The sequence below is a fragment of the Leucopleurus acutus genome, assembly GCF_964270905.1.
Source record: "Leucopleurus acutus genome assembly, chromosome: 19".
Taxonomy (NCBI): Eukaryota; Metazoa; Chordata; class Mammalia; order Artiodactyla; family Delphinidae; genus Leucopleurus; species Leucopleurus acutus.
The window spans coordinates 53,518,475-53,533,362 of record NC_139161.1 but is presented as its reverse complement, the minus strand read 5'-3'; the positions used below and the strand labels follow the sequence as shown (position 1 = coordinate 53,533,362).

At 43.9% G+C, this 14,888-nt stretch overlaps 1 protein-coding gene across 1 annotated transcript in view; it reads right to left on the bottom strand.

Moving 5' to 3' along the window:
- CFAP52 (cilia and flagella associated protein 52) overlaps positions 1 to 14,888 on the bottom strand; it is a gene marked incomplete at its 3' end in the record, with an annotated part of 35,979 nt that overhangs the window by 12,703 nt on the left and 8,388 nt on the right. Inside the window, exons 4-8 of the mRNA XM_082861632.1 lie at positions 12,713 to 12,841; positions 10,073 to 10,172; positions 8,915 to 9,031; positions 5,531 to 5,631; positions 2,459 to 2,629 (exon numbers count right to left, since the gene is read on the bottom strand). Coding sequence (XP_082717758.1) covers positions 2,459 to 2,629; positions 5,531 to 5,631; positions 8,915 to 9,031; positions 10,073 to 10,172; positions 12,713 to 12,841 — 618 coding nt within the window. The remainder of the gene's footprint in view (positions 1 to 2,458; positions 2,630 to 5,530; positions 5,632 to 8,914; positions 9,032 to 10,072; positions 10,173 to 12,712; positions 12,842 to 14,888) is intronic.

Genomic DNA, 14,888 nt, shown 5'->3' with positions numbered 1-14,888 from the left:
TTGGATCAAGATGGTACACTAAGTATGTGTGCTCCTTCCCACCCAGCTAAAATCCCACTCCTGGGGAGTTCCCTGGCAGTCCAGTGGTTAGGACTCAGAGCTTTCACTGCCGTGGCCCGGCTTCAATCCCTGGTCGCGGAACTAAGATCCCACAAGCTGCGTGGCACAGTCAAAAAAATAAAATAAAATAAAATCCTACTCCTGGGCATATATCCAGAAACATATGCTTGTGATGTTGGAGCAGTGAAGTGGTCACACAAACTTCCCACAGATAACGTTTATAAAAGCCAGATAAAATGAACAACAATAAGAACCAAAAATCCTGAAGACGGGGCTTCCCTGGTGATGCAGTGGTTAAGAATCTGCCTGCCAATGCAGGGGACACGGGCCCAAGCCCTGGTCCGGGAAGATCCCACATGAGGCGGAGCAACTAAGCCCGTGCGCCACAACAGCTGAGCCTGCACTCTAGAGCCCACGAGCCACAGTTACTGAAACCCACGAACCTAGAGCCCGTGCTCCGCAACAACAGAAACCACCGCAAGAGAAGCCCGTGCACCGCAACGAAGAGTAGCTCTCCGCAACTAGAGAAAGCCCGCGCATAGCAACGAAGACCCAACGCAGCCATAAATCCATAAATAAATAAATGTATTTATTAAAAAAGAAATGCAGGGACTTCCCTGGCGGTCCAGTGGTTGAGACCCTGCGCTTCCACCACAGAGGGTGTGGGTTTGATTCCTGGCTGGGGAACTAAGATCTTACATGCCGTGTGGTGGAACAAAAAATTAATTAATTAAAATTTAAAAACTGCCCAAATTACTGTGTGCCAGCTGCATTCTACATGTAGGGGGGAAACCTCAAAAGGAAGAAAAAGCAGGCAGAGACCAGAGAGGATATACTATTTTTCTTTTTAAAAATTCTATTGTTTTTTTTCTTTCTTTTTTTAATTTTAAGATTCTGTTTTTGAGGACAGAGCTCATGGGATCAATTTGAGCGGTTTTTTTTTACCTTTTTAAGAGAGTTTTTTACCTTTAGCTGAGCACAGTACATTCATCAACTGTGCTCAGTTTGGGTGGCTGAAAGCTGAACCTTATAGGCTTCAAGTGACTGCTAGTGTGTTTCTTTGGGGGATATAAAATGTTCTAAAATTAGATTATGGTGATGGTTGCACAACTCTGTAAATATGCCCCTAGAAAAACCATTGAACTGTACACTCTAATGGGTGAACTTTATGATACGTAAATTATATTTCAATATAGCTGTTAAAAAAAAAAGTACAAAACCTAAATAAAGACTCCATAAGAAATTGAAAAGGTATTTAAAAACTTACCCTTACAAAAGGCACCAGGACCAAATAATTTTACAGATTGATTCTACCAAGCTCCTTAGAAAAAGAGAGGAAAAGTGATACAGAAAGGAAATGACCAGTTTTCAAATAAAAATTCACCTAATGGGAGACACCAGCTATTTTCACTAATAGAAATATTTGGGAGAACCTAATCACAAAGACTCATGGAGGGCTTCCCTGGTGGCGCAGTGGTTGGGGGTCCGCCTGCCGATGCAGGGGACGCAGGTTCGTGACCCGGTCCGGGAGGATCCCACATGCCGCGGAGCGGCTGGGCCCGTGAGCCATGGCCGCTGAGCCTGCGCGTCTGGAGCCTGTGCTCCGCAACGGGAGAGGCCGCGACAGTGAGAGGCCCGCGTACAGCAAAAAAAAAAAAAAAAAACTTGGAAAGACTCATGGAACCAAAACTACATTTTGTGATCTTAAGGATCAAGTTTTCAAAGAGAGTCTTGCTACCTATAGAACAATGACTTTGAGTTTTGTAAATTCAAGTGAAACACTGAGGAAGTTCAGAGCAAAAACTGTGACCAACCTCATGGAACAAATCTCACCAAAGACAAAAGAGGTTTCGAATTCAAATAATGGCAAACTCTGACTGTAGCTCTTTTTGATATTAAAACTGCTGATGGTTATTTGTTTCACTGGGTTTTTGAGGGATTTACCAAGATATACAGCAACGAGATCCAGAAGAACTCAATCTTATGACCACTGCCATCGAGCATGCCAAATCTGGAAGACCCAAGAGGTGCAAACAAATGACTCGAAGGATGTTTGCAAAAAGACACTCTAAGCTTTTCTCCAGACAGCAGTGGGAAAACAGAGAAAAGTTTTGCCAGTCTGTTCACCATTTCCATGATGGATTTATTAGAAAAGCCAACATTCTAAAGAGGCCCAAATTTGAATTATGAAACGAAGGTAGCTGCTTGGTAAAGGCAATAGAAAGCCTATTAAAATAATTCGCTACAATAGAAACATTTCAGGAGAAAAAATAATTTATTATGACTTATCATGATCGATTATGTTAGCTGGTATTGAAAGTATATTAATAAAATTACATGTCCTTACACACAGCACCAAATCTCCATGTTCTTATCATTTTTACTGTCTTCTACTTACGATGGAAAGACGATGTCCTCAACAGCTTCAAAGTGACAAGTTGTAATGAGAGTCTCTTTGAAATCTGTGAAGGTGAGACGATAAATGTGTGACTCTTCTGTTCCAACAAAGAACTGGTGTCCTTCCCCTCGCAGTGTGATAGAAGTGATGCCACCTTGTAACTGGATTTTCCTTTAAGGAGAAGCAAGAGGAGAAGCAGATTTCCTCAATCGATGAGTATTTATTAACTGTCCAAAGCATTACAGAGGACACATATCAGGTGTGTGACCTGGGACATGCCTTTGAGGAGGCGGCATAGTTGGAAAGGCAGGGGTTACAATATTAAGTGCCCATGGTCAGCAAAGGGAGAGGCCCACATGGCCTACTATAGTCAGGGGACCTTATCTGTGAAATGTGGTCTGAAATGGGTCATGTAACACAGGTAGGATTTAGATAGAGGGAACATTCTAGGCAAGCAAATGGGCACAAATGACCAAGCCAATTAATTAAACACTTTATTAATTCCATTTCTGGGAAATAATCCTAAAATCAGGGGAAAAACCCTTTATGTCAAAGAATGTCAGTATAACCTTATTTAAGAGAGTAAAAAGTTGGAAACAACCTAAGTATCCGATTGTGTTGGAATGGTTAAATGATCTATGGAGCAGTGACTTCAAAAAGTATTTGCCTGGCCACTAAAACCATGTTTAAAAGGTTATGGAGGGCTTTCCCTGGTGGCGCAGTGGTTGAGAGTCCACCTGCCGATGCAGGGGACACGGGTTCGTGCCCCGGTCCGGGCGGATCCCGCGTGCCGCGGAGCGGCTGGGCCCGTGAGCCATGGCCGCTGAGGCTGTGCGTCCGGAAGGGGCCACAGCAGTGAGAGGTCCGTGTAAATAAATAAATAAATAAATAAATAAAAGGTTATGGAGGGCTTCCCTGGTGGCGCAGTGGTTGAGAGTCCACCTGCCGATGCAGGGGACGCGGGTTCGTGCCCCGGTCCGGGAAGATCCCACATGCCGCGGAGCAGCTGGGCCCGTGAGCCATGGCCGCTGAGCCTGCGCATCCGGAGCCTGTGCTCCGCAACAGGAGAGGCCACAACAGTGAGAGGCCCACGTATCGCAAAACAAAATAAAAAAGGTTATGAAGTATACATGTTTTACCACCATAAAAGATCAGGTAGTAATACTGAAACAATTTATGATGTTTGCATTAAGTAAAAGACCAGAATACAAACGTTTATATATTAAAAAAGTACAATTCTTTTAAAATGTATATGAATAACACGGGCAAGAAGAAATAACAAAGTGTTAATAGTGGCTATGTTTGCCAGAACTTTCAGGGGTCATTTTTTCTTCTTCCACCCTTCAGATATTTCAGATTCCCCTGCTCCCCAAATGTTTACTGAGTATGAGCTTTTCTTAAAAAAAGAATATATAAATGAACGAGGCCCTCGAAACCCAACCTTGCTCTGCAACTAACTTAGTTTTGACAATGAAAATACAGTGAGGGTTCTTGTGCAGGGAACGAGCATGGGAAATGCAGTATTTTACAGAGTCATTTGTTGTTGGGACACAGAACAGTTAAGGGGGAAAGGACAGAACCCAAGTCATATCCCAGCTCCTTCACTAACTAGAACTCTGTGACTCTTGGATAAGTTAGAAACCTCTGGGCCTCAGTTTACTCAACCACGGAATAATTCCTCCTTTACAGGGTTGCAGCTGGAGATAACGGAGGTAACCCTACATGAGCCCATACAGGGCAGCTGAGAAACACTGACCCTTGGCATCTGGGCTGCAAAGAATACAAGGTGCTAGTGTTCCCAGGGCTACAGGGGCAAGGCCAGGACCTCTGACCCCCAGCCGTCTGTACAAGCATCCGAGTTCCCTTTCTAACCTCCATGACCTCTCCTGGGGGCTGCTTCCTCAACCTACAAACCCAAGGAGAAGGAAATCACAGTATCCAATTTGAGCCTTGCTGGTACACAGGGTTATCCTGCAGACATTTATAGCACCGACCCTGTAATCATTACTCCGAGTCTAATGATCTTCATTACAATGGGTCCATTTGTGTATTAAAAACAAGGGGTTAAAAAATGAAAGGGTTAATTTCCTATACTCACTTCATGGGTCCAGAGTCTACCCAACACTGCTCTGAAGCTGCCTCCCCCTTTTTTTATTCCCCTTCATACAAACACAAAACTGGTCCCAATATATTCTCCATAAGACCTACACTGAGCACTGAATTTAAAGTAGCAACCTGTCCCGTCTGCTTCAAAACCTAACCCCCCTCCTCCACAAGCTACTCATTTATCCCCATGGTACTCATCGCTCTCTAATGCCGTGTTGTTTATTTGTTTATTATTTATTGTCGTCTCCCTCCTGCTGGAGCGTAGACTCCATGAGGGTAGGGATGGTTTTTTTCCTTCTTTTTTCTTTGCTTTATTCATTGATTTCCCAAGCACCTAAAATAGTGCCTGGTACATAGCAAGCGCTCAATACAGATTCATCTGCATGAAAACAGGTGATACTCGTTTCTCCAATGTCTATCCATATACATGGAGCTCAGAGGCCACGTGGAGCGTGTCTAGGGATATCTGGCTTCTGCTGAAGCTAAGTTCAAGAGCTGCCTCTGCTCCTCTGGGACGTGTCTTTCCATCCCAACAAGATCACTCCCTTCTGTAATCTTCTCTGCAACATTCATTATATACTTTACTTTGTTGGGAGCATGAGATTGTGTTTATATATCATCTCATATTATAGTGACATTTTCATGTTTGTCTACCTTATCCCCAAACCAGACTGTAAGTTCTGGAAGGGCAAAGACACATCTTATTCTTTCTTTCTTTATTTTCTTTCTTTCTTTTTTTTTTAACATCTTCATTGGAGTATAATTGCTTTACAATGGCATGTTCGTTTCTGCTTTATAACAAAGTGAATCAGCTATACATATACATATATCCCCATCTCTCCTGCCTCTAAGATGAGATTCTTTAACCAAATATCACTTTGCCAATATCACTTAGTTCCCGGCTTTAAGCAAACCTCCCTCTAGAGGGTCTCTCCCCGTCCAAACCCTGTGGGGTCTGGAACTTACTTGATGGGTTTGTAGCTGGGGCTTTTACAGAAGACCAGCAATCCAGCTCCGGAGCCCACCAATAAACCCCCCATCTTCAGGCACCTGATAGCTGACACTCCCTAGGGGGAGAAAGAGCATTAAGAAAAAGGCCAAACGGTTTCAGCATTAAGAATCTATGCGTGATGGGCTTCCCTGGTGGCGCAGTGGTTGGGAGTCTGCCTGCCGATGCAGGGGACACGGGTTCGAGCCCTGGTCTGAGAGGATCCCACATGCCGCGGAGCGGCTGGGCCCGTGAGCCATGGCCGCTGAGCCTGCGCGTCCGGAGCCTGTGCTCCGCAACGGGAGAGGCCACAGTGGTGAGCGGCCCGCATACCGCAAAAAAAAAAAGAATCTATGTGTGACCTGACACAATGGGCATGGCCAGGGCCACGCTGTTGCTGCCCTGGATGAAGCTAAGCAAGGTGTGGCCTGTGATGTACCCCCAGGCTGGCTAAGACGCCTCGGTGCCAACAACAAGCTCGTGTGCCAGGAAGCAGCAAACACGCTGCACCAAGCTTCTTGCCTTTAAATCCACCTGCGCATTCTGAATATATTAAAAATTAACACTTTACATCCACCCAAATGCAGTTAGCGCAGAGACATAAGCACGACCCCAGCAACATCAGTTCCTCCGGTGCCACCGTTTTCACCAGAACTTAACCCTTAGAATGCAAAGAGACTGTATTTGAAATCCAAAGAAAGCACAGGAGACCCCTTATGGTTTGGTGACTGTATTTTCTGAACTAAAGCATTCAGTCTGTGATCTTACCTGTGATAGGAAACATATTTAAAGTCAAAGCCATCTTCAAAGTCTGGGGACGTATGATGGTCATTTTGTATCACCTTCTATGAAGTTCTAATCTGACAATGTGCACGACCAATATCTTCTTTTTAAAAAAAATTTTTTTTTGGCCAAGTCACGCAGCATGCAGGATCTTAGTTCCCCGACCAGGGATCGAACCCATGCCCCCTGCAGTGGAAGCGTGGAGTTCTAATCACTGGACCATCAGGGAAGTCCCCCAATATTTTATTTTAAAACATTCAATAATAATATAGCTAGTGACTTGAGAGGTTTGTGTCTTAATGAAGTTTGGATATTACAAAACAAATATTATGTCCCTTCAAGTTACTTTAAACTGAATTTTGCCTGTTCTGGCTCAAAAGACATTCCATGACGCTTGAGAAGGGAAACCAAGGCTCAGGAATATGAAGGCATGAACCAGAATTGCACGCTGCCCTCTCCCGCATCCCACCCCCAGCTCCAAAAGTGCTGGAGCAGGACCATGGGATGAATGCCTGGCCCATGAGGAGACAACCCTAAATGCTAAATATTTTTAGCATTTGTTTAGGGACTTAGGGAAGCGAGGGATAGAGTTTCACAGAGCTTCGAAGTTACATACGTGTAATTTCTAAATAAACTTTTTTGCAACTATAGATGATACTGTTCAAGTGCACAGGTTCTGGAGCCAGTCTGCTGGGCTTCCAGTAGCAGTTCTACTCCTTGTTAGCCATGAGGTCTTACATGGCATGTGCTTTAGTTTGTTTTCCTCATCTGTAAAGCATAGTTGCAGTGGTACCTATATCTCATCAGATACTCTCTCCAATGAGAGTACAAGAAAGGTGCTATGCTCCGTGTCTGACCCCTCAACATTTACTGAGTATGTACTGTTGTTTAAATTATTATTATAATCATCTTCTTCATTTCAGTGCTGTATGCCTAACAGTGCTGTCTGTCCTTTTGAAACCATTCCAGTTCTTTATCTCTCTAACCACAGAGCAAACATTGTTTTGTTTGTGTTTAGTCTTTTGTTTTTTATTGAAGTATAATTGACTTACAACACATAGAGCAAACATTTCGGTAGAGTTTCAAAATGGGTAACTGCCCGAGATTACTTGATATTCAAACCAAATGTCTTCAGTGATACCTCCTATCCCTTTGTCCTAAAAGAATTCTTTTCTTTCCGCTTGTGTAAAAGGCATCTTGGAAACATCGCTTTATGGAATTTACCATTGGACCTGAATTAGGTATCACAGCATCCATAGGAGACTTAAGTGCCACAGGTTTGAGGAACACTAAGACAGTCAGCATCTTTTCTGGAGAGGCACTTACATCCCAGGTGGTGGGGAGGCAAAAATGTCCAGATCAGAATTTTCACATAGTGTTTTTTTGTGGTACGCGGGCCTCTCACTGTTGTGGCCTCTCCTGTTGCGGAGCCTGTGCTCCACGGCATGTGGGATCTTCCCGGACCGGGGCAAGAACCCGTATCTCCTGCATCGGCAGGCGGACTCTCAACCACTGCGCCACCAGGGAAGCCCCTCCCATAGTGTTTCATGGAGCCCTTTGGAGGTATCTCAGGAGTCAGAACTGGCAGGGCTCTGAGCCGTTCACTCCTTTAACCTGATCTGCTTTGCTTTCATCTGTTGAATATATTGGAATCCCTCTCCTAAAAATAATTTGAAAAACACTGGCTTGGACTATACCTTGATCTCCTGTGGGGTTATTTCTAGACTCTTCTCTACCTATACTAGAGCTTTCTCTCATTCTTATGCACCTCCTTAAAAGCTGGAATAGTAAACAGTTATGTGATTAAGAAAACTCTAACGTCTTCCCGGGAACATGATGCAATATTTCAAAGCTTCTTGGGACTATTGGCTAAGTGGAAATGCATCTAAGCTTAGTTAGAACCTTCTGTTCTATTACCAGACATGAGATAGGCAGGTGCAGAACCTGGCAGCTTTCAAATTCAAAGGTTAGTAGAAACAGCCCTTGTAACTTTCCGGGACACTGGAAATAACAGCACTTATTCTGTCCAATTACCCTTTGATTGTAGGCTTTTTATTTTGGTTTAAATATCAAAATCTCTCACTGGACTTTTAACCTGAATTGTTGGGAATTCTGCAAATATAAACAATGAACAATTTCTACGTCTTGCCCATGACTTAAAATGTCAACTGAGGCTAAAATCTAAGATCTGGTTGTTCGATTAGAAAATAAAATGATATATAGTCTTGTAAATGAAAGAGCACATGTCTCTTACACATGGCAACTAGGCTGCCCAAATGCTGGAACCAACGTGGTTACAAAGCCACAGGCCCTGAGCTTTGAAGATGAGGGAAAAAAAGGTGTGATTCTGATCCCTAATTGAGGACACGTAGGAATACCTCTGCCCTGAATATAAACCAGGGAGGAGGGCTTGAGCGAACTAATCAACTTAACCTTGCAAATTTAGGTGTGGCCTTGGGTCCATCACAGACTCGTCATTTTTTCTCCACAGACACTTAACGGAAGTCTGTGCTCACAGTGGCAGGAAGAAATCACTAGAAAATGTCAGGGCAGAGCAGACTTTGATGGTCTCTACTCACCAGACTGAATCTGTCCTTGGCAGGCCCAGTGTCTGCCAGCAGCTTGGTCCTAGGGTTCATCTTTAGAATATCTCCAGTGGTGGTGCCGAGGTAGAAAAAGCTATCATCATGGGCCATCTGGGGATCAGAGGGAAAACGAAATCTGAAGACCTGGTTTTCCCCGGTGATGTGCACGAGCCCCTGATCAGGGAGGGGATGAGCCTTCTCTGAACCCCACTGTGACCTCCAAAGGGCACAGGGAACTCTGCTCAATATTATGTAACAACCTAAATGGGAAAATGTATAACTGAATCACTTTGCTGTACACCTGAAACTATCACAACATTGTTAATCAACTATACTCCAATATAAAATAAAAAGTTAAAAAAAAAAAAAGACCTACAAAGGTCCTTATGGCGACTCCTGTTTCCTCAGCCTCAAAGATGGGTAAGAACAGCTTCGAGGGGAGCACAATAGGACCAAACTCAGAACTGGAGGAAACATTAGACTCCAAGCAGCCTGTGCATTTCACCGGAAGTTGACCTGTGTCTGTTGTTAGCCTGCACATCCCGAGACACCTCCGAAGGGCTCCTAGGGAGAAACGGTGCTCCTCCAGAGAGAACGTGCATTTGTTTTATCTCCTATTTCAAAGTCTACATTCATAAAATGAGCATGCATTAAAAAAGAGGAAGTGGAGAATGGGGTTATATGCATGAATATTTGAATCCACCTTAAAAACATACGAATAATTCCTCCTTATGGAGGAAACTGCATTTCAACAAGGAGTTTCATTGTCAGAAACTTTCTTTCCGGTGCAGAAATAACATAGGTGGCAAAGGGAGGTGCTGGGGGCTCTGAGTACCTCCTGGCTACGTTGCTTCCCTCCAGGTGAGGCAGGTTCCTGGGGTCTGATGGCAGTTCAGGTCCCACTGAAACAGATTTCCCCATAGCTGCGTCTAGGCAGCCTCTCCAGTTTCTCACGGGAGCTCCCTCACCTGTGCCTCCTCAGTCAATGTCCCCCATGTCCAGACCTCACCTCCCCACCCCTAAGCCTAGGTACGTGTACCTACACACACGTACACACACATGTGTACACGCACAGACACCTATCTTGGTCGGTACTGTTAATAGGAACTTGTACTAACAGCTACCTAAAATAACACTTAGAGTAATACTCACTGAGATGCTCATGACTATTCTTTTCATTTGTCCTGTATGACACTCGGTTGGCCAGATCTTTCTATTTGGGAGATCCAGTTCCCATACTCGAATTGTCCCACTGGAGAAAAGAAACCCGCAATCAAACGCATATCCATTTAATAGACACTTCGTCTCTTCTCTGTTTTCTGCAGTGCCTTGAAGGAGAAGCTGAAAGGAAGAGAACTAGGTATTTCGGGGGATTTGTTACAGCCTGGTGATCTACCCAGGATACAGTCGGCCCTTGGTATCCACGGGGGATTGGTTCCAGGACCCGCCAGCGGACACCAGAATTCGCGCATGCTCATAGCCCACAGGTGGTCCTCCTCGGTATCCGCGGGTTCTGCATTCGCTATTCCGCACTCGCAGATTCTACCAACTGCAGATCTAAACATGGTACGTGATCCACAGTTGGTTGAATCTGCGGATGCAGAACCCAGGGATACCGAGGGATGATTGTATTCCACTCAATGCTCACAACCACCCTGCGAAGTAGGTTTTATGACCCCCCACTCTCCAAATGAGGAAACGCAGAGCCTACACACAGCAGAGCAAGGATTCACACCCAGCTCTCTCTCACTTTGAAGCAAATACTCTATCCACTGGTGAAAACAGAGACATAGGAATAAACAAGTAAGCAAAGCAAACCAAAATTCATCAAGTGATGTTTCTTTCAAGGTATGGAGTTGTGAGGAAAATAATTTTTTTTTGTTTGCGGTACGCGGGCCTCTCACTGCCGTGGCCTCTCCCATTGCGGAGCACAGGCTCCAGACGCTTAGGCCCAGCGCCCACGGCTCACGGGCCCAGCCGCTCCGCGGCATGTGGGATCTTCCCGGACTGGGGCACGAACCCGTGTCCGCTGCATCGGCAGGGGGACTCTCAACCACTGCGCCACCAGGGAAGCCCTGTGAGGAAAAATTTTAAAGGGAAGGACTACCTATGGAGAGTCCTGTCTGCAAGGAAGGAGAAATGAGACAGGGCAACTAAATGCCAAACAGCATCAGCACCTCAGATGAGACTCGGCACAGACTCGCTATTTAATCATTGTATGTTAAGTTACTCTGAATACCTGTTTAAAAATATCATGGTTAACATCACAAAGACTTCAGCTAATATCTTAAAGCAGAAAAGATTAATGCTAAAATACAGTTCATCAACTTTAGTTTTCCTTTTTTTTTTTTAGCACCCAGAGTCACACACATATTAGTAAGTGCTCAATAGTATTGATATTTTGAACGTACTTTGCAAACTAAGAAAAAATCAGCTTTTCCATGGCCTCTCTGGTAGATGTCATTTGGATGCTGAAATACTGGAATTTGCAGGACATCTCATGGGGGTCAGTATAATGGAATACCTGAAATTGGGACCATCACGGAGAATCCAGGGTATATGGGTACATACCAGAAATATTATTTAAGAGTGCTAACTTTTTCTCAGGTGCCAATGTCACGAGAAATTAAAGCAGACCTATAATAAAGATTGTCCTAAAAAAAATTTTTTTTTTTTTTGGTTTAAATTCAGGTTTTGACTCCTGGAGAAACATTATCAGCAGACATCAGAATTAGCTGATACCTGCTGCTCAGTCACCTGTGGAAGAGCAGATAGACCCCCCCCATAAAAGTTTTAGGCAAACGACTCTGCAAACCTGAAGGGAGTTGAAGAGCTTCACGGCCACCAGTGACCCCCCGAAGTCAGGGTAGGAGGTGGTCAGCTGCTTTAGGATCAGAGAACTGTCCTGATAAGATTCTCTCCTTAGGGGCTGGCTTTCATGCCAGTTAGTTTCATGGCCTCTGGATAAATCCTTCCTTGTAATTAGCCACGGAACAGATGCATGCCGGATGTCACAAGGTGGGGGCAGGAAACAGCACAGATTCTTTATTCTGGCCGGAAAAGTAACGAATGACATGCGCCTTTCACAGATGGGAGACCACAGGTGGGCTGAAAAGGATCGTTCCAACCAACATATGCTTCAACCCTACCTTCAGATTTCTGACCTGCGAATTGGTATGTGACATGAAAGGGGATGCTTTTATGTAGGTTTAACCTTCATGTAAAACTCCAAACAGGGCTCTGATAGGTGAACCTGTAAATTAAGTTCTTCTGTTAGACAGAGGCAGGCCTCTGTTCAGACCTTCAGCTTGGTACCCCACCCGCTTAGCTGCTCGATGCTAACCCTACCAGAAATGATCGCATGTGGCTCATAGTCAAATGTTTGAAACTTGCTGGTGCAGTTCATTCGCAAACTCTCATTTCACGAGACCTAAATTAAGCGCAGGTGGTAAGAAACATCAACCAGTAAGTGAATCGGTGCAACTGGGCAAATGACCCTGCGAGCACTGATTGGGGGCAATGTGTTATCTGTAACAAACAGACCAGAGCCTGAAATGGGTTTAGCAGATCAGCAGAACCTTTTCAGTAGGAAGCACAGAATGGTCAAATAACCGTATTTAAAAAGACTTTCAGCTAAAAGGATTTTTAATGATTCCCAAATCATGAAAATTAAGATGGAAGTTCTTTTTCCAGGACGAAAGCCATGTTCACCCTAATTGGAATGACCATGTTTTCTGTGCAAGCAAATCGGGTGATTTACAAATTCTGGACACCTTGACGGCGGATGCGTACTTTCCAGCAGTGACAAACATCTCATCGCAGCAATTGGAGAAGATGACCGTGGTGGCATTCCCGACGTTGGGGCCGGCAGCAGGGCTGCCACAGATGGCGTCTCCCTTGGCTATGCTCCACACCACCACACTGCCCAGACGAAAGGACAAAGAGAGTCAGGGGAAAACAGGCTTTCAAAATAAGAAACGGCTCTTTTAGCGGTTCTAGAAGGAAAAAAATGAAAAGGTTACTTACAGAGGAACAAAAGAATTACACCGCCCCCCTGCCCCCCAGACGTCTCCTCAATCGCACTGGGTTCGAAGATAAGTGGGTGACATTTTAAAAGTTTTGAAGGAAAATGATTATGAGGCTGGAAAACCATCAGCCTATCAATCAAGTTTGATGCTAAATCTAAAGAGATTTTCAGACAGGCAGGGCGTGAAAGTTACCACTCATTTATCTCTTGTAAAAAAATTTCCTTGGGGAAGTACTCCAGCAAAAAAAAAAAAAAAAAAAAAATTCATTAATTAGACGCAATAAAGGGGATGACATAGGTGTGTTTTCAAACTTGAACATGTAGCTGATTCACTTGGAGGGCTTAGTAAAACAGAGAGTGCTAGGACCTACCCCCAGACTTTCTGATTCAGCAGGTCTGGGGTGGAGGCTGAGAGTCTCAGGTGACACTGATGCTGGTGGTCTGGGGACCACACTTTGAGAAGTGCGGTTGTAGGTTACCTTTCCATCTTTCTGAGTACGGTCATGCAATTTAGTCCTAAACTGAGTAGCGTTTGCTTAATGATATAAAAAATGTGTGTGTGGGGTGTTCCATTAAACACTGGGGTCAGAGTATTAAAGAAAAAGAATGCAGATGGTACAAACCTGGTTAATGTAAAAACATGCCTACCTATGTTCCCCCAATTTTCTACATGTGGAATGAATTATCACGGGTGGTCTAAATCAAGGTAAAACCAAGATCGCCAGGCAGGGGGAAGGAGATAGTATAAGAGCTATGAATTCTTTTTCTTAGTAGGAAGTTGATAGATACCACCTAACGTGGAAAAATTGAGATGCATGTCACTTAAAAGTTGTAAAAAACTAGAGGAACCAATATCAAAAAAGACTGTTAAAACCTCATACCCAAGAGAAATAAAAATGTACATCCACACAAAATCTTGTATGCAAATGTTGCTAACAGCATTATTAATAGTAACTTAAAAGTGGAAATGACCCAAAAGTCTATACATTAATGAATGGGTAAGGAAAATGTGGTATATCCACACAACGTGAAAACAGTCACAAAAGGCCGCATATTGTATTATTTCATTTATGTGAAACATACAGAGCAGGCAGATCTATACACACAGAAAGTAGGTTAGTGGTTGCCTGAGGCTGGGGCAGGGGCAGTGGTGGAGCAGGAATTGGGAGTGATGGCTGATGGGCACTGGGTTTCTTTTTGAGGTGTTGAAAATGGTCTAAAACCTTTGTGGCAAAGGTTGCACAATATAACACATAAAAATTGTCCTTGGGGAAGTATTCTGGCAAAAAAAAAAAACCAAACAAACCCACTCAACTAACCACTATACTAAAAACCACCTGACTGTACATCTTGAATGGGTGGATTTCATGGTATGTGAAATGTATCTCAATAGGGCTGTAAAAAAAAAAAAAGAATCCAAGTGCCTCTGGACAGTAGAAGTCTTCATGGTGGAGGGGATACAAATTTTGAATCCTTCTGCATAGTAGGACAACATACTTGCTTTGTAAACCATGAACAGGGATAGCTTTAATTTTTCAAAAGCAATTTTAAGATTTAAAAATAAATAAAAGGCAGCAACATAGATAGCTGGCCAAATAAATTCCAGCATATCCGTACAATTGAATAGCATACAGTTGCTGCAAAGGGCGATAGGTATTGTCTACATATATACACATAGAAGATATCCTTGGTATAAAGTTAGTCAAAAGCAGGTTGTAGTACAACACTGATAGTACAATAACATTAATGCAAGAGCTTCGCAGATAGGTTACAAAATATTCCAAATGTATGCGTATGCAAATTCTAGAGTGTCCACTCTAGTTCCCAGCATCCCTTCTGTTTCTCCCCCTCTGTGGAGACGCCAGGTGGTCTGGGTAGAATGGACCCTCCCACACGGTCAGGGTTGACCCATGACTATACAGAAGCAATCAACAGGACCCC